The following is a 20,998-nucleotide window of genomic DNA, read 5'->3' as shown; positions in this document are numbered from 1 at the left end:
ATATATGAAGAAACATATGACCCCCTTCCCCCCATATATATATGTCATGTTTCTTCATTTTAGCAACATGTGTTTTCCCTTTGAGTATTTTCCTTCTCCATGATCAATACATCTTGCTTTCATTTTCCTCTTCACTTTTCTTTCATTTCACTTCTCTATTTTTGTCTGTAGCATTATTTATTTCATGACGGTGTTACTTTTTCTCCAGTGTCTGCCCAAATACTTCTTCATTCTTCAGTTCCTCTTGCTCTCCTGAAGTGCACCCAAAAGCCTGAAATTCATTAGAAAGGAGCACACTACTACTTGATGGCAGTGGAGAATTTCACCTACATCAGGAAGCGGGCAGTCTTGGCAGTGCCTGTTTACAGTGTGGCAGAGCGGGAGAGACTAAGGGCAGGCCAAACATGTCATGCATGAAGTTGGTCAACCTACAGTAAGGTTGACCTCACCAGCATGAGCTGTGATGAAAATGGGAGAGACAGAGAGGGTTTGTGTCTTGCCACCTGGCTAAAGAAGACTTAGTGCATGGAGGCTTGTTTCTTCCCACCGGTTTCACCACAAAACCCCCTCTTTTCCTCACTTTTTACCCACAGCTTATACAGAGAAAAACTACAGAATGTTGCAGTAACCCTTAAAATACATCAAATAACTGGATATTTAAATAAAATTTAAATTAGTTGCAAAAATGTGCACTCCATGTACTTATGAACACTTTTCCACAACCTCAACTTAATTTTCACAAAATGTTTAATCTAGCAATTTACCATTTTTAGGACTTTTTTCTCCTTAAATCTCCCTGGACCCTTTCATGGAAGAAACAGCCACAATTTGCCTTAAACAGTAGGCAATCATATAATGCATTTTTTTTAGAGAAAAACTTCTGTGACTGTAACATTAAACAGTTCCCATTTTATGTGCCTGCTAACATGATCTATCCAGATAAAAGGCTCCAAAATCACATCATCTTTTGCACAATGAATGAATAAAAACAAGACAGGCAAATTTAGGTCAAGGTGAGTTTATTGTCCATACAGCATACCTAATCCTGCCAAAACACTTTTCTTAAAACCATCTTTAAACTAGTCAAAACAACAGGTTATTAATAAAAATGACAACACTGAACAGAGAAGACCTTTTAAAAGGTAATCAAGACTACACTGTATCAGAGTCTTATCCATCAAAAACAATCTCACATACTTTCTAAATACTTTTGTTTACATTGATCATGTCTACTACCACACTTTCTAGCACCCCCTGACCATATAAACATCCACACCTCTTAAAGAGCACATTGTGAGAGAATAGCTGACTTGATATGGCATCACACTCGTTAAAGCAAAAAAAAAAAAAAAAAAAAAAAAAAAAAGTTTGAGAACAGGAACTGTGCAACTGAGAGTGATTTCTGAGGTACATGAGAACATGGTAATAAACATAGTGGAAAAAATCCAGTGGCCAGGTGGTTTGCTGAGTACTTAAGAGCTGTCCAATTATTCAAGCATAAATCATTGACATCAAAATGGGACTCAACATATTTTTCTCTTTCACAAGAATGTTGGGAGTATAAATAAACCAATTGCGAGGTGCTCCTACGCTACAGTAATGGGTGGGAGGGGAATTTCAAAGTACCATTGATAGAAAGCTGACATAAATGGTTTTAGCAGTTGTGTCTGCCATTTAGCACTTTTAAAGTATCATCAGAAATATATATATATATAATTAATCCATAGGAAGTTTGTTATGGTATCTGCAATTCAGGGAAGAAATCTTACACCTCATTTGCAGTAAGAGTATATTCTTTAATATCTGTTAAAAGGGGTAGGTACTATGCAGTATTTTTGTTTTGGGTGCTACTGTGAAAATGTTCATGTTCTTGTTCATGTTCATGTTCTTTTCAAGTATGTGACATACTTGAAAAGAACATCACTGCAGAGTACAACACTCCTAGCACTCGTGGTGAGCTCATGGGTCTCCCTGCCACATGAGGGGCTGCCACTTGGTGCTGATACTTCCAACCCAACTCTCATGCCCCCTTCTTGTGCTTACCACCATGGTGAGGTGAGTGGACCTTAACACTTACACTGATTTCCAGTGAAACCTATGAAACTGTGAGTGGACAAAGACCCACATAAGAGGTTAAACAGCAGAGAGAAGCCTTGATGGGAAGCCCCACAGGGGACAAGGACACCAGAGGGCATGGGGCGGGCTATCACCCCCCTGCAACCAAATAAACCCCAATGGGGCAAAACGCTAAGCTTCAGTCCACTGACTTGCCTGTGTTTTCATCAGGCCAAGAAGCCGATGTTGTGATGGCTGTCTTAAAGATGCCACAAAACTTTGTCATTTTCAAGAGTAGGGGCAGGCACCATAGCTACTACTCCTGCCTATACTCAGCCACACTGACTAGCAGAACGAAGGGGAGCAAAGCATCTAAGTGCAATGCATGCAGTGCCCACGCTTTCTGCATGCAGCTCTCCTAACACAAAGCATGTGTAGCATTTTGCTCTTGATTCGCAGACTCCTCTGGTGCACTTCCCCAAGAAACAACATTGATTAGCGCAAAACCTCATGCATGCAAACACTAACACAGAATTACCTGATCTGCCAGGGAACATTACCTCATACGTGCGCTGCACATATTTCTGGAGTCTTGCTTATTATCATGGTGCTTCCACAAAACTATCATCTAAGAGTCATGCAATTGCCGAATTTCATATGCTCTCAGTGTGAAAAGCCACCACTGTCAGAATAAAGCCATCCACCCACCATTTTCCAGCAACACTGCTGCTTGTTCCTTTTGAAACATGCTCTGGCAAACTTTAAGGTACCACTCTTGCTCCCAAAGCTGCTGCAGTCCCTGAAACCACCAGTGGGAAGAGCACTTTGGCCCTCGAGCTTCACTAAGAGCAGTTACCATCAGTTACCGTCACCTAACAAGAGGAAGACTTCTGCTTCACACAGCATGCTGTGGTGCACCCAAGAGCTGCAGGGCAGTACAGCTGAAAGCTCCGAGGGGACTGGCAGAGGGCTGGCACCTGGCCACTGGGGCACAGTGGGGCAGCTGGGCCTGGTCCTCCACAAGGTGATGGCCATTTTGAACAGCAGGATTCTGTGAGCGGCCACCCTGGTGGCTGCCCTGCTGCCCACCTAACAACCTGCAGGGGCTGGGCAGCGCCATCTGGGACCCTGTCTTGTGCAGACACCACCAGGGGCTTGGCCACCATGCTGCAATGACAGCCCAGAGGGGCGCTGGGAGGGAGATGCACAGCCACCACAGGAATGTCATCCATGTGTCCAGGATTAGGGCCTGGATGCGCAGGGAATGCCCCTGGACAGGTGCTTGGACCAATGCATTTTTTCCACTATGAAAAGGACACCTAAGACCAAAAGGGAGCCAATGCCCCTTGCTTGCTGCAATTTCTCCCCGATGCAGCCGGCGCGACCATGCTCCACTGACCAAAGTGCAGGCCCCAAGAGCTGCCGCTTGCACCGACTGCTCCGCTGAGGCTCCCGGCAGGGAGAAAGAAACTGTCACGTTGTGAGGTATTGTGAAAATGGGAACCATTTTTGTCTTGTCCAGTAAACCTGAGGTAAGTATACCATCTTTGCAGAATATGATCAGGAAGGAAAAAAAAAGAAAGAAAATAAAAGGAAAATAAAATAAAATAAAATAAAATAAAATAATAAAAAAAAATCATGAACACGCTATTAGGAAAAAAAAAAAAACTGTACAGGGCATTTCCAGTAAATCAAAGAACTCATCATATCTCCACTTAACCATCTACTTCAGGATTTGAAATTTAAGCAGTAAAATAATATATTATAAAAATGTTTATAAAATAGCAGCACACTCAGTGAAACAATACAGCTAAGTACTGTTAATGTGAATAAGAATGAAACAAATCATAGCTTCTTAGCAGCGCAAAAAAAAAAAAAAAAAAAAAAAAAACAAAAAAAACCTTAAAAACTTACTCCATTTTCTACCCTCATCTAGCCAAATACAGCTGAGTCCATTCATATAATATTCTTCGAAGTAGCATGTTCGTTCTGGATTTTTGTCTGAAAAATGCAAACATTTAACATTACAACCAACAGCTTCATTCTGTATATTTGCAAACTGTTAATACAATTGTGCAAAAAAAAAAAAATCGCTCCAACTCCTTTGCCATCTAAATGCCTCTTCTTTATAGATGGAGCAGAAAAATAAATTCAAGTACACTGAATACACCTTTGTAATAAAACTCCAAGTCACACACCTTGATGTTTACCACTTGTGTCTTGTGCACCAGCAATTTTCTTTCATTGTCCATGGATAAGCATGCAGGTGGTATTAAGATCCTTCTGTGACACTGAACAATACAAATCGTCAGGCTTTTATCCGGAATGTCATGACAGGAATGTCATCTGAAGCAGGTGTTGGCATTTCCAGCAACACCACAACTAACAAAGTACACCAGATACTGGAAAATATTGACTATAAAAAGCTATAATGCTTTGCTTTTGTGACTTTTTCTTTTTTTTCTTTTTTTTTTCTTCCTTTTTTTTTCCTTGGCAAACTCGTCATAAACCATTTCATTTAATCCCTTAGGAACAATTTTCAAAGTGCTTTTCGAATGAAATGGTTTATAATAACGCTCACTGTGGATCAATAAAGTTATTGAAATGCTGAAAAGGTGTGATGGGGTGGTGGGGGAAGCTGTGTAGACAGAAGAGGGATCATACCAAACCTCATCTTCTTTAACACAATGAGGATATATTAAAAAGGAAGATGGACAGAGCATCATTTAATTGTCTTTACACCAAGCTAAGGAGCTGCCAAAAGTTAACATTGATGTGAAGCATTAGCACTGTAAAGGAATATAATGCTTTTGACAGATGATCCACTGCATCTTGCAATCCAAAGGTCGGAGGCGGTCTGATAGCCGACTGGTCGAAATTTATCGGTTCATTTCCCCCATCTAATGTGAGCACTCGATAACTTTGGCTTGGCCCACAATTGGGTAAAGAGGATTGCCCTTATGCCAAAGATGCTGCTGTGTTTAGAATGAACCATTTCTGAAGGAAAAGTAGAAAAAGTCAGACGGGAGAGGGGAATTTAAAACAAAACAAAACAAAAAAACACCTGCTCTTCTGGCTGGCAAAATAAAGCATCTTCTTTCTTAGGTAGCAGCTACCACAGACAGCAAGAGTAAACAAAACTAACATACAGAGATCCAACAAACACTTCTGACTAATAACAGAGGTGACAGATCAGCAAATCTCTTCTGCATTCAAAATGGTTCAATTGCTTCAGGGACCTTTTCACACTTTGCCCTAGCCCCTTCTTCTATTGCTTTGCAATCTAGTCAAGCCATAAAATCGCACACACAATTCCTTTCTTAAATCTAAAAAAGGGGTGTATGCACTAGGTCATAAGACACAGACAAATATACTCTACTTTCTTCCCACAAATGCAGGCTTACATTTATCTAGCTACTTGTATGCTTTTATAAGCATTTAATATTACTGATACATAATCAAATAGCAATTACCAAATATATTGTGGGATTCCCTTCTGTAGAACGTCATGGGCGCCAAATGTTTTGTTGTTGTTTTTTTTTTCATTATTCAGTTTTTGTATTTTTTTTAACCTAAAAGAACTTTAAATATGTTCTATATGGGAGCAGATTAAAAAAAAAAAAAAAGATTTCACTCTAAAAATAATAACAAAAATAAAAGGGCTGGGGGAGCAAGCATGACTTTCTGTGCTGATGTCCTCACAGGTTGATATCTCTCACATCTGTGGGAGTGCTGGCCTGGTCCAGTTCATCCACCGTCTTAGAAGGATTGCTTTGCTGTTGCTGCTGCCGGACTTGCCTAAGGTTGCTTACTAGCACCGACTCAATCTGTTCTTGACAAGCTTTAAGGCAGTCCTAAAGGATAAAAAGCAAATTGATCTGTTAGTTACTTTTTTAATTACTAAGCTAGTAAAAGTTTCAAAAGCAGAAAATGGGTATTGTTAAGGAACTTCTGCTGTGACAGAAAATAACTTTGAATTCTCAAAAATTATCAATGTTTACAAATATTCTTGGGTTAAACAATGATAATTCCACATTTATTATGATTTCCAAATCTTAGTATTTTACCTGTCCTTGCTCATTTGTGTTGTCTTGAGCAAGAACTCAAAGTATTCCTCAGCACTCTTGTGAAAAACAAAGGGCAGGGTATATGAATTTGTGCATTCTTCTATCCAAGGTTAAATGACTTGGCTGGGTCTTCACTGAAAAAAAAAATGTGTTTTTCATCTGAAATAACCACACGGACTATACCAATTTAATGCAGACAGAGGCACTTCACTTTTACCATCAAGCAAGTTTAACACATTAAAGTCAAGCAGGAATTTTGAGGTCCCCCCAAAAGTGCAGTTCCTTGTCACACTGTCTGTGTCAATCGTTTATCCGAAGCAAAAGCAAAAGAAAGGTCTGTGTATCTGTGAAAATTTAAGCATGAAGAAAAGGTCCAGAATAACAGAAACATCACAGAGTTAAATTGTACTGCTTCCAAATATATTCCAACATGGTGCGGCACAGGTCATCAACTCATGCCATTTTGCTATTTTCTTTTAAAAAATTTGAGAAGCAAGAAAGAACCATCTCTGTGCCAAGTCTCCGAAAAAGGCAATCAAGCTTTAATCCCAGAGCAAATCACGCTGCACAGTAGCTGAGCACTCTGAAGGGAAATAAGGCTTTGTTCATGACGATGGAACTAGCAATCCAGCCCCAAACATGCATCCACAAATTTGCCAGCATTATTGTTCTCTGAACACATTCCAGAGAAAAAAAAGTGATTTCAGTAGCACAGGAGAAGGAGGTATAGTGTACCCTCCCACATCTTTACTCTTGGAATTGAGCTATTTTAACATCCTTAGGAATAGCCATTGGTAATCATTCACAGAAGACACTGAAGCAAAGACAGATACAATAAAAAGATGCAAGTCAAAAATGCATAAACAAGCCTCAGATATAAGTACATTACAAATTACAGCACATAACACTTAGGAAAAAAGCAGGATATAGTACAGCAACACAGATTTGGGAGCCCTGTACATTATGAGTCCTGAAACAGTCATGAGGTATGAATAAAGAAATGGGAAGGATTCGCCACACTAATACTAGACACAATGACAAAGAACAAGACTGCTGAAGTATTACAGGATGTTCCATATTGATAATATGTTGGAAGGCCAAATAATGGGGTTGCTGGGGGGAAAAGAAAGAGAGAAATGTGAGAAACAATTGACAAACTCTTAGTTTTAGCAGAAAGTGAAAAAGCAAACTAAAGCCGTAACCGTATGAACACAATGCCAATTACGTGTAGCATGATGGGATTGATTATCAACACTACATTGCATATGTGGGCAGGTGGTGCTACTATAAAGGCTTTTTTTTTTTTTTTTTTTTTTTTTTTTTTTTTTTTTCTAAAAGCAGTCTTGCAGAGTCCTTCTAAAATACTCGAAAAAGTACCACCAGTACTATGAACTCACTGAAGCCTGTGATAGAGCACTGAAACATTAAGGACTGGGTCTCTCCCGAAGATTTCAGGCAGTAGAGAAATGCAGTTTTGGTTAGTATGAATTTTACAAAGTGTTCTGACCACAGCCCTTGCTACTTTTGCCAAGGGATGCCGAAGAACAGATGGGCATTGACCTCCACAGGTCACACAGGCACTTGTGTCAGCCCAGGAACTGAATACAGAACGTGAGTGCACCTCCAGGGAGCAGGGCTCTGACCAGCAACAATACTCACTTTCTCCACACACTATCAGGTTATTCAAGGAGAAAGAAGAGTCTGAAATATTCATGTATGTAGGTTTAGTTTGTCATCCCGGTCAGACTGGGAAAACATGTCAAATGCAGAGTATCTGTTCTTCCGACATTTACATTCCTGATGCACGCAATTAGCTCTGGTGTGTCACAAACACCCATTTTTCTTGCCTACTGGTCAGCAACTGCTAACTACAAAGTCATGTCCTCTCTTTGTCATGAAGCCATCCTATAATGGAATATCACAACCTTTGTCTGAAGATGCATCTGCCAAAGACAGGCTGTCAAAGATGGCTTTTCAAACTGGACAGGAAAAATGGGTTGGATGGGACACTGACTGTATTAAAAATAGAATTATTCATTGATGTGGATCACACAAGCTAAAGCCAACACTATTTAACTAGAAAGAGATGTCATTGAAATGTATGTATCTGAATTGCCTGTGTGCAGTCAGACACAGAAATTTGTTCCCTCAGCAAGAATTATCACAGTGAGTAACACCATGGTGAAATAGAGCATAATGATACTAAAAAAGTCTGCTACCACAGTGTATGTATGGGGGCAGACTGTGTCTTCCCCATCCTTGTCTTTTGTTTTGAAAGCAGGGGAATGTAGGACTGCTCAAGAAAAACTTGACTAGGAGTTAAGTTCACTGGTTTGCAGCTGTACTGTATCTACCCCCCAAAAAAAAACACCACCTCCACAACAAGCTAGCAACTTCCCTGAGTTTCAGTCACTGGAGCTGAACTTTTCCATGCTTCACCCTCTGTGAAGCACCCCTTGAGCTGTCACTACAGGCCCTGACAAGTAGTCCCTCTCCAGCTTTCATGTAGGCCCCCTTTAGATACTGGAAGATCACTAAAAAGTCTTCTGGATTCTTCTCTTCTCCAGGCTGAACAACCAGAACTCCCTCAGCCTGTCTTCACAGGAGAGGCACTCCAGACTTTTGGTCATCTTCAAGGCCCTCCTCTGGACTCACTGTAATAGGTCCACGTCCTTCTTGTGCTATGGGCCCCAGAGCTGAATGCAGTTCTCCAGGTGGGGTCTCATAAGAGCAGAGTACAGGGGAGAATCACCTCCCTCAGCCTGCTAACTACATTTCTCTTTATGCAGCCCAGGATATGGCTGGCTTTCTGGGCTTCAAGCTTACATTACCAGCTCATGTTGAGCTTCCTGTCAACCATCACCCTCAAGTCCTTCTCCTCAGAGCTGCTCTCAATCAATTCTCTGCCCAGCCTGTATTTGTGCTTGGGACTGCCCTGACCCAGGTGCAGGATCCTGCACTTGGCCTTGTTGAACCTCATGACGTTTGCACAGGCTCACCTCTCAAGCCTATCCAGGTCCCTTTGGATGGCATCCCTTCCCTCCAGTGTGGACCGCACCACACAGCTTGGTGTCATTGGCAAACTTGCTCAGGGTACACTCAATCCCCCATGACCAAAAAAATTGTTAAGCAGTGCTTATTCCAATCCAACCCTTGTGGAATGCCACTCATCACTGATCTCCACTTGGACATTGGGATGTTGACCACAGCTCTTTGAGTGTGACCATCCACCCAATTCCTTACCCACCACATGGTCCATCCATCAAGTCCATGTCTCTCCAATTTAGAGACAAGGATGTCAAATGCTTTGCACAAGTCCAGGTAGCTGATCTCAGCAGGTCTTCCACCAGGGATGTAACCGCACTGTAGAAGGCCACCAGATTTGTCAGGCACAATCTGCCTGACAAATCTTAGTGAAACCATGGTGGCTGTCACCAATTACCTTCTTATTTTCTATATGCCTTAGTATAGTTTCCAAGAGGACCTGCTCCATGATCTTGTCAGGCACAGAGGCGAGACTGACTGGCCTGTAATTCACCAGGTCTTCCTTTTTTACCCTTTTTAAAAATGGGGTTTATGGTTCCCCTTTTCCACTCAGTGGGAACTTCACTGGACTGCCATGACTTTTCAGATATGATGGACTGTGGCTCAGCAATTTCATCTGCCAGTTAATGAAAGTGCAGTTTCCCTCTGTAAGCAGATGGGAGCCCCCTTCTCACAGCGCCTGATTAGTTTTAGCTCTGGACAGCAGAAGAAGGAAGCTGGGAGCAGTCTCAAAAGTCTTGCTACCCTAATACGGATGTTGGCAAGTCTGGTGAACTTCATTTGGAGACCTTAAGATTGAGAAGGTCTATGCTTTGGAGGAAGGCAGAAGTTATGCCTCTCTCCTATTCTGGAGAGAGCAGAGTTTGCTCAGGGTTGTGCCCTGATTTTTGTTACTCCTGCAGTTCATCCCAACACTCTGGGCAAGAATGATACAGTTGGAAGATCACAGGTATCACATGGGCACAACCACTGACTGCCACAGCCAATGCATAATCAGTGTCATTGCCACCCAGTAGATAACTGTGGGACTGAGAATCATGGAGCACCTGAAATGCCAAGTAAATTCAGAGAGATGCAGGGATTTTCAGGGTACTAAGGAAATGACAATTCAAGAGAAACAGCAGCACCCAGGCTAAAAGGCTATATTAAAAAATGCTAGTCTCTCTCTGTGTGCCATCACCACACAGCAGTGTCTCCTGATCACTGCTTCCCATTTTTTGGAGACAGAACACCAGCTCATTCCAGTGCCAGCCCTGGGTGGACTGGACTTGGGCTTCCCATACGGGTTCCCGCTGAACACTGTCTCTGTCCCACGGCAGTGCTTGCTGCCTTTCCCAGCACTCCACGTTGCAAAACTCCTCGTGTGGCAACCGTGTCAGCAGGAGGTTAATCAAAAAAATACACAGTTACCAAACACATGTTTCATGGATCTGCTTAATTACAGACTGAGTAGGACTGAGGAGGGTACGCCTAAAATCCGACCTCCCAAAGCTGTCTGGCAGGCAGGACACTGGGCAGCCTGTCTCTGCTCACACTCACATCTGTGCTTGGCTCCCACCAGAAGGCAGGGGAACTGCAGTCTGCTGGAATCCCACTCCTGGAGAGAAGGGAAGCTTTAATATCTAGCTTGCTTGGAGCTGAGCAGGAAGTCTCAGAAGTGAGAGGGTAAGACAAATGTGTTTGAAGATGCAATAAAATGTGAGCACAGTGGATTTTTCTGGTGATGAATGAGATTCATAACAAACAAGCAAGATTTTAGCATGCCTTAGCTCACAGGGTTCTTCCTTTCCTGTCATTTTAACGGAAAGTAAGGAGAAAGGCTTCCCTCTGTTTCCACTTTCCTGCTGCTGGCAAATCTATCAAGTTGTTTTAAGGTAAGAATGTGTACTTTTATTTAATCAGGTAAATGTTGTTTATTGCTGTGTATTGCTCTTTTATTATTGGGGGCTTAGTGATTTCCTAGTACTGGAACTGATTGTTTAATGATGGGAGTTGGACAAATTCCTTGTCCTTTCTTCCTAAGTACCTGACTGCCAAAAGCTATCAGAAACTCAGATAAAGAAAGTCCCCCACTATTAGCTTGGGTGGGTTTCAGTTCCATTGCAATCATTCACCTTTTTGTGAGATGGCAATAGCAGCAAGTCATTTCAAGGGTACAGAGCTGATGCAGTTACACTGGCAGGCAGTTATGCGTGTGTGACTGAAACTGCCGCTTGTTTGTAGAAACTGCTTCTTGCTTGTAGGAACAGGTGCTGAGATTTCCTGAACAGATTCTAAGAAAATGCAAGAGACCTAATCAATGTTTTGAGAACGGCTCTGCTCTGTTCAGCAAAGCACCCCTACCTACACTGTTTTTATCTGCAATGTACTTGCCAAAGGCACCTTGCACATGATCAGACATGGTTTTGTGCAGCTCCACTTGATAATGATTCTTACTCTGTGACCCTGGTTTGGGAGCTAGCAGAGGTTCAGCCACAGAGATAGCACAACCCGATCCCAGCTGGTACAGACGAATCCCCTCAGTGGGGGGGAGTCATGGAGTGTCACAGCCCACACGCTGCCACTTCCAGCTGCAGCAAGTCTCCCTGGAGGAGATCCAGAACCTGTTCCCATTTAAATTGATGGCCAAATTGAGCAGGATCAGACCCATAAGTGGAAAAAAGAGCAGAGCCACTGATTTGTAGGCTATTGTAACAGATTATAGTCATAATGCTCTTTTTGTATAAGAATCTCTTAAGGGACAATGGTGCAAAATTTCAAAATAACACGGCCTTTTGAAAATAAGCCAGATTTTTTACAAGCAGCTACTGACTAGAGAGCTTAATGAGGCAATTTCCTTAAAGCCAGGCTTGGGGAAGGAAGGGTGGTGACACATGGAACATAAGGCCTGAGCATTTGGAGCCAGCTTTGCCTGTTTATATATATATATATGCTCCTTACACATTATAATTTACACTGTAATTGTAAAAACTTGTAATGCTCAACATAATGCTTCGTTTAATTTATGAAGAGGCTAAAGTCTCTTAGTACTTTTATACAGAGAATGGCCATTTCTGATGTCTTCATTTTGTACATAAAACCAATAAAGCAGTCCAGACTGAAATTGCCACAGTTTGCATGAATTTTACCTTACAGGGGGATCCACAAGCCACTGATGTATTTATTGTCACATATTAGCTCTGGTCTACACTTATGTTTTGAATATAAAATAATGTACCACAGTAGTCCTTAAAACAAAGAAAACTATGGAAAGATGACAAGATGACCAGCATGTTGCATTTAGTGTGAAATAGCTTCCAAATATATATTTGTATATATATATATATATATATATACTGTTTATATATATATATATATGGTTGATATTTGCATGCTAGAACTCTGTTTTTATTAATCTGAGTTAAACATTCTTTTTAGTCTCGCCTATAAAGCATCCATCCAGAAGCTGAAATTGTCTGGCCAGCATTAACTAAAAATGGTGTCACTTTATTTTGCAGGTTGTCAAGTTCTACAATCAAAATCTAGTAAGAAGAAAAACCTTAATGCCAGATTCATGAGTGAATCTCAGTCATGCAGCAAAATGAGCTGGAACATACCAGTAGATTTAGTCCAGATTCTTCAGTACTGATGACTGAGATACAACCAAATCATCCTCCTGAGGCTGTGCAACCATTAATCCTGGATCTGCGTACTAATCCATCAGCCAATTATGATGATTTTGTGAACATCACGCACAGGCTTCTAAGACCACTTCTGCCAAGGTATTCAGACCACATTATGTCTTTTCAACATGCTATATGCAGGACATCTGATGAAACCTGACACAACACGGAGTGGCGTGGACACGTTTGAGCAAAATGCTTTTTGACAATGAGTTACTAACTAAACCTGTCAGTGTTTTTTTTTAATAAACTGGAGTTAGCAGACAAAGTTTACACATGGCCAATGACATGTGAGCAAACTGCTTGAATTCTTACACAGCAAATCCTAAAAACGCATTTTGTACTTGAACCACAGCCTCAGTGTGCAACTCGCTTTAAGCATTATGAAGCATACCCAATGGATGGTAATGTTACAGGTCAGAGGAAAAGACGAGTTTATTATGAGTATCTTATCACCCAACTACAATAGTGTGACATAGAAAGTGACTTATTTTATAGATGGGGCTACTGCTTCTGTTTGCCTCAGTGGAACTTTCTGGCAATCCAAAGTTAAGTGATACAATACAAAAAAGGAAAAAAAAATATCCTGGAAAACAACCAGGCCTTCCCATGAGACAGTGTTATCAACCCCTTGAAGTTTCATGTGAATTTTCTGCATGTGTACACATTTTACTAGAGGACTTTCATTTTGCAAACTCTAGACAGTATTGGTAAGAGAAAATTCAAGCTTTAAAAATCAATAAAAAAATATGAATTTCACTATTTTCAGCAGATCTTCCTTGAAAGACAGCATAATGACTGAAGTAATGGCCATAGATTTTGCGACATAGGGATTGGGCCAATCCTTCAGAATACTGTAGGACTGGTTTTGTTTTTTAAGTGTGTCACATGGATCAACTTCCTCATTCTTCTTTATGGTCTAGTAGTTTTAATGATGAAAATAGTTCAGGTACTTTCCACTCCATAGTTTTATTTTTACTTCAGCATGTGCAGAACTAAAAAAGCATTGTATTTGCTTTTTGTGTTTGTTGTTTCTGTTGTTTTTGTAGAGTGGGGTGGAGAATTTTTGAACTCTAGCTGGTTTTACAAGCACACCTGAAAAGCATTTGAAAGAACATAAATGCTTTCCTGTGTGATGAATAGTTTCCTATGTGATGAAGAGTAAAATAACTTCATGGCTCTGATAGAAATGCTGGCAGTGAAAATGATTGGAAGGAGGAATCACCAGCACTATGGCAGGATCTAGTCGTTCAGATGAATAATAATTGAAAATTTCCATTTCCACGCATGACAGTCTTGAAAGTATAAGCAGTAGTAGAAAAGATCATGCAGAATATTATACACAATTCATTTTCTTGAACTATTCATTAATTTATGTGACCCAAATTGCCCCTCCGGCTTCCAGTTTTAAACTAATGTTTATAATGTTAAGAAAATGATTGCAATTAGCAAGCTATCATTGAGTAATCCCACTCAAGTTGACCCAGCAAACAGGCTCTCTCTCACTTTGCACTCGTCATCAGTGGGATTCTCAGTCCTGACTGCTCCAATCTCCAGAATCACAGCATCATGACCCAAGCAGCCTGTTCACATGGGGTACCCATTCCACCTAACTTTACTGAGTTAAAGAGATGCAAGGCATCTTTTCCATCTTGCAAGACCATGACCAGACTGATATATATATATATATTTTTTTTTTAAGGGGGGAGAGAAGAGGGGATTTTGAAGGGCTTTGTAATTGTTCTAGTAACTTAACTTGGATTTCTGCCATAGACATTATACAGACATTTTCAAATCCTCCATGACACCAGGTCCAAACTGAAGTTGATAGATTGTACTTTTTGGATGATAATGGTCTCTGCACCAGATCCCTCGGTGTAACAGTGCACCACCTTCTCCACAAAGGAAAACACTTCTCTTCTCAAATGTTAATAGTGGACCTTAGCATAATAAGGTAACTTATTTTATTCATACATCTTTTCTATCTTTTCTGCACGTTGAATCAATCCAGAGCTTCTGTGACTGTAAGGTAACTGTTGTTGTCTATCTTTGCACTTACTCCAATGATAACAACCACTCTAAAACATACTTAAACGACTAGACTAATTTTGTGGCCAGACAGGGCTGAGAAATGATAATGCACCCCTGGATCCATTCTGGTCATGTAACACCCAGTTTTTCCAAGCCTTGAGCTCCCTGTGTCAGCAGACATCAGAGTTTCTCTCAGACTTGTTGCTCATTGACTCCATCAGGCAGGAAGGCATGCCTTGCAGAAGTAAGCTCTGGTGATGAACTTAGCTCCTGTCTTTTCCACAGTGCTTTAGGACACAACACATTGTATATTGTGATTCTTGGATTTCCCTTTTGCACTACAGTTTTAGCCTTACCCTGGCAAGACTCCTAATGTTGGTTTAATTGTTTTATCAATGAAATTCTGGGAAACACTTGGGTGTGCATAAACTGGTTTGAACCTTGCACCATTTTGCCTATCCAAGATGGCATTCATATAGAAATACCAATGGACAGAGAAGATGTGTTACAGCATCATTTAAAAAAGAACCCAGACAGCAAAACTATTGTTCAACAACAAACAATTTTAATTCTGTTAAATTTAAATATTACCTAACTCTTGACAAGATCTTAGCTTTACCATGAAGTCCAAGAGTAAGGCCAGCACCAGCAGAAGCCTGGTTCAGTTAAACAGCTTTAATAGATGAGTCGGAAACGACTGAGGAGAAGCGATGCCCTATCTCAGAATCCTACCAGGGAAGGATGGACATCTAGCTGTCAAAAGCACAGCTTGGAAGATCCAGTGAAAACACAGCTCCAATTGACAGGGACCAACATGCCAGCCATTGCTACTACAGTCCAAGTTATACCAAGCTTAGGTCAATGGCAAGGGAGATTCATTAAATCTTTTGCAATGACAAGGCTGAAGGCAATCACACTAAATCATGGAGCACGTCATTTCTCAAGGACTTCAAAAAACTGAACAGCAGCCCTACTCTCTTTTAAAACCAACAGCAGAAGAGGAACAGTAGGGCTATTGTTATATATATATATGTAACATATGCACACAAATAATCCAAAATACTGAGCTATAGCTCCACCGGGTACTTCTTTATGCTCCTGCATCTCCTGTCAAGATTTAGAAGTCTGGATACAAACCCTGAATGCTTTGCTGTGTGCTGAAATTGCCAAAGCTGAGAACACTGCAAAATTCTTCTGGCTTTTTTTTTGTGTTAAAGCTTTCTACATATAGATTAACAACTTCACAAATAACTGTTAACGCCCCTGATGACTGCTTTAAAGATCTCTTCCTCTTTCTTAAAACTAATTGCAAAAAGGAAACCAGAAAAGGACTGTTTTTAGGTGCAAAACTTGATATGATATATGGAAAGGATGCTGGAGATATTTTAAGTGACAACACTGTTCACTTGTCATGAAATCATTGCTTGGGTAACTTACGAAAGCAGCAGTTCTACATGCATTGAAAAATTGAGATTTACATTAATTCCAGCATGGAACATGTCAACTGTACTCCCAGATACAAAAGAGGGCTGGATTCCTCTGCTGGTTCACATTTAGGCCTCAATTCAAACCTCTCCAAAGCACATGCTTCATTGTTGACATAAACAGGGATTCCTTCCCAAACTAGAGCCTTCGTTTGCAGAACACTGTCCTGTAGCTCTCTGACATTCTCCCAAACAAGAGCCTGAAAAGCAGCTGCAGGAATATTATGCCCATTTACTACATTTATTGTATCTCAGTGATCTCACATCTAATGGATGCAGTTTACAAACAGACATATTTTCCCTCCTAATGTGCCTATTTTTGCTACTGTAACAAATAGCATCAATTACAGATAAACTTCTATGTCTCTGTTTTTCCATCTACAAAGTACAGAGAATAGTAATTTGCTGTTCCGAAGGGCATTTCATGCAGACTAATGAGGACATCTCAGTTGAAAAAAAATAATCAGATGCATGCCAGAATTTCTTCACTCACTATTGTTACATTATTGTAATAATGTAATATATAACATGGCTAGCATTAAGCATCTGAAAGATGGCACACTTTTCTCTGCAATTTTTCAGTCTTTTCAGCACTTTCAACAGTATACTTTCTAGATTCAGTTCCACTGTTTGCTTAAACAGCCAGTTTGCTGGTTTCCTGTTGCTCCTGTGGTATTTCTCATAGCAACGGGAGAGAACAATGTTTTCAGAACTGGAAAAAGAGTAAAGCCAAAACACTGGCAGGGTGACCCAGGGGCAAATGCCAGGCTGGAATTTATACTCCTTGCTTAATGTGACTTGAGATTTCAAGTTGATAATCTCTCTCCAACATGCAGAAGAACACTCTGCAACTGTCATATGAGAGCTGTGAATTTAGTTTTTACGCTGCTGCACTAAATGCTGTGATCACTTATTTTTAAAAAATGGAATTTCTGGAGAAAGCTGTAATACACTGCCTGCCTTACAGAAAGCCGCATCAGAGCAGAGGACGTACAGAAAGGAATCTGCCGGCTGCTATCAGCTTCCCCTGTCAACTTGAGCAGGTCACACATCTGCAGCAGCGTAGGTTGGGGCAAGGCTCCAACCAGATGATCGCAGTCTATCACCAGCCCCTGAGCTCTGACAGCTATGTTTGTGATGTGGAGCTCATTATTCGGGGGCCTCACTTCCTCTGCGCGCTGGCTGGCTCTCACAGCACTGCACCCTTCTCTGCATTTATGAATGGATTTGACGGAACTCCGCTATTAGCCTACAGTGTAACTGCATCACCCCATTGTTACTACACACGCACAGCACTCACTGGGGAACAAAAAGCTGAATGAACCAGAGCAGCTGCCAACTCAGGCAAAGACAACTTAGGAAACTATCTCATTCTTCCTTTCTTTGGAGGCTATTTTGTCTGTTGTTTCCTTGCATACAAAATGTGGTCTGCAACAAATAAGGCAGGATAAGATACAGCAAGTCCTGTTACTTGGTTCCAAAACCACAGGCCCTGAACACTACAAAGGAGAGAATAAATGGTGTATGTGCTTTAGGGACCATGTTCAAATGCTATCCATTCAAGATAGATTTCCATGATTTTATACTGCAGCTCAACAGAAAATGAATTCTTGAGTGAGTGTGGTGGTTCTAAACACCATTTCTGTGCAAAGATTTGCAAGGATCTTTATGAAGGAACTTTTCAGACCTTGGGAAAAAAAAATCCCAGCACTAACATATGTAGCACATTTAAGTGGAAATATTGTAAATGTAATTTATTATGGATCCAGTCTTCAAAACAGCCTGACTCCACATTTTCAAGGGCTCATAGCCAGCTGTTTTGACAAGACTTTAAGAAAAGCTTGGTTCCTTTTTCTTTCTACCTCAGGCCCTTAAATATGCTTTGGATTTTCAAAACCACTCAGAACGCACCAGTTCCCATCAGGGAACAGACTTTTTAAAGGGACATGCATCTGCATATAAGCCTACATTTGGCTCTGCCTGAAAACCCTTCCCCTACTGCTGATGCAGGGAGGATAACAACATTTGTCATTTCAGGGCTGCAACCCTGAAAGCTGGGCTCTAGAAGGAAGATGTGTGCACATAAACCTCATTATCACACAGACTGAACCTGGCCAGCGCTTCTGGCTGCCATCATTTTACAGAGTTTATTCCACAAGCACTTGCTAACCAGCTTAATTTTAGATCTAACCTGGCCAGTTTTTATCAATTATATAATCTGAGCACATTTTAAAATGAGATAATCATTTCTGTTTTTCAGTGCACATAAGAGGTTGGAAAGGACCTGTAGAGGTCATTTAAAATGACCCTTTGCTCAAAGCACATACGTTTTAAAACTATGTTTTAAAGATAACCCTAATTCTCACTACTTTCTGCCTATAAAATTCTGTTCCAAGGTTACAGGGAAGAGCTCATCTACCTACCACTGCAGTAGTTTCTAAAGTACCTTGGAATCCTCAGTATATTTCTCCACCATGAGGAGATTTGGGGCACAACAGAACATGCAGGCAAGGCAGTCTCTGGACAGACTCAAAGGAAATGCAAGCAATAACCAGGTTAAATCATGTGTACGTGTGCCATGATTTATGAGAATGGTCTCAGGCAAGGCCAGAAAGGCAGTTTCCAGACATGTGGCTAGGAAGCTGACACACTGAACTGATGGCTGCTCTTCCAAGGAGGTGAAGAGAGATTTAACTAAGGCAGGTCTGTTTCAAGGCAGAGTATTAACCTCAAAGTCTCAAAATGCCATGTTTATGCCCTACCCATTTAGCTATCCTTCCTCATATCCCGTAATTGTACACAGCAGGAATGCTCGTATCCTCCTCTGAAGCAGCTGGCTCCACTGGGAACAGGATACTGTGCACACTGGAGTGCTCTTCTGGGATGCTTTGGAAATTCGTGACTTCCTGAGTTGTTTATTTTTCCATTGCAATGATCCTCCAAGAGATGCATAGGGAGCCTGTGTGCTTCCTGTGAGTAGCTCTGTTAACTCATTGCCTACCAAACTCTCATCTTCAAGCAGCAGCAAAGGAAATGTTTCCACCCTCTGGCAGGAAAACAGATCACACTGTGCAATCCCCATCCTGCAGAACTGCATCAAGCTGTGCTGGACTCAATCTTATCAACTCTTTGGGACAAGAATTATCAGAAAAGGCCATTCATATATGCCATACAGAGCCTATTTTCACTACCCATAACACTGCTGAGCATTCTCATACTCCTCCAAGAATTACTCCCAGATGATTATTTTGGTAGGTGAAAGGAGTAATGAAACTGAGGTTTACATGGGCTAGGTGTCACTGCCTCTTCAAGACTGTGATTCAACCCTCAACAAATGGCTTGGGGCAGCTATTTATCATAAATCACTGTTACCATTAAAACGATACTGGCATGATGCCTTCCTTGTACTATCTTGTCTGAAGCCCAGAGCTCTACTTTGCATTCATACAAGGAGAATCATCATCAATGTGTTTTTGAAAGAAACACTAGCGTGTTGGTTCTTTGCTTACCCAGCAGCAGCGTTCTAAATTAAATGGTGTTTATTAGTAGCATATTTTTGGTATAATTCTTAATGAAACACCCATTAAAAACATTGCAGCACTATATGCCAAACTCCACTCTCAGCTACACCAGCGTAAATCTAAAATAACTCTATTGATTTCAGCTTCTTGGTTTATGCTGCTATTTCCTAGCAAACAGATAGCACCCTCAAATTATCTCTGTAGAACAGTAAAAGTTTAGAAAAGCTCAATGCAGCTTAGTTACAGTAGGATTTCATTATCATTCTCAAGCATATGTTTTCATACGCTTGCAACTTTGAAGCTGAAATTTTTCACATGCTTTACCTCAGATAGTGACATTTTTCTTTAAGTTCATTAAAATGTCCCATTATGTATTTCCATGTTAAGTGATCTCTTTCTCTCTTTCTCTCTCTCTCTCTAAACACTTCCCCCACCCCCATTCACTAATGTTGGTTTTTAAGACACTTCTTTGCTCCTGAACATCTCAGAACTAGTTTCAAATATCGAAGCATCCAGGGTGGTTAGTTCAGGAAATGTCCCTGCATTCCTCAGAGTTCCTGGGCTGAGCAGTAGGAAAGTTCGTTTTATTTACAAGCTGAGCTTGGAGGTCAACTGCAACAGAGGGGACCCCATATGAAACACCATGGCACCCCCCGTGGGGCAGCAGAACTCTGCAACACTCTGCCCTCAGGACCCGCTCCTTGGGAAGATTCTCCTCCAGCCCTGTGCAGTATTCTGTGGGCTATGAGGCGGCACAAGGGGCACAAAGGCACAGCCTTTTCCCCTGCAGAGTTGTAACCTCTGCAAGTTACCCCACTTTTCCACTGCACGATGCTCCTGAAACCTCTGAGCTGTAGATTCTTGCTCTTCCCTAACCTCCCCCTTGTGACACGAAATTAGGAAGTGAGAGAACTGAAGCTTTTCATTCAACTTTAATTAAGTGCCAGCATAAAATATAGTACAATAGTCTTTACTCTTCATTAACACAGCCTTGGGTGACTTTTACACAATCCAGCTAGAACATTTTTACCAACAATACATTTTACAGATGTGGCTGATATTACTACCTATTATTAAGACTGCCTGATACTTCTTTGAGACCCTGTTTTCAGCTATTTTCAGCTGTTTATCGC

At 41.0% G+C, this 20,998-nt stretch overlaps 1 protein-coding gene across 2 annotated transcripts in view; it reads right to left on the bottom strand.

Moving 5' to 3' along the window:
• Window positions 1-4,029: 4,029 nt before the first annotated feature.
• Window positions 4,030-20,998, bottom strand: part of CCND2 (cyclin D2) — a 38,453-nt gene continuing 21,484 nt past the window's right edge. Inside the window, exons 6-7 of one of the 2 annotated variants that reach the window (XR_004746748.1) lie at window positions 5,529-5,909; window positions 4,030-5,052 (exon numbers count right to left, since the gene is read on the bottom strand). Coding sequence is in view for 1 of the 2 variants with exons in the window: in XM_035312460.1 (XP_035168351.1) it covers window positions 5,754-5,909 (156 nt within the window). In the remaining variant the exon portion in view is untranslated. Of the gene's footprint in view, window positions 5,910-20,998 lie in introns of both variants that reach the window. The other variant, XM_035312460.1, reaches the window with a different exon arrangement.

The sequence above is a fragment of the Oxyura jamaicensis genome, chromosome 1 (assembly GCF_011077185.1).
Source record: "Oxyura jamaicensis isolate SHBP4307 breed ruddy duck chromosome 1, BPBGC_Ojam_1.0, whole genome shotgun sequence".
NCBI lineage: Eukaryota > Metazoa > Chordata > Aves > Anseriformes > Anatidae > Oxyura > Oxyura jamaicensis.
Note: the sequence above shows the minus strand (reverse complement) of the source record. Positions and strands in the feature narration are given on the sequence as shown.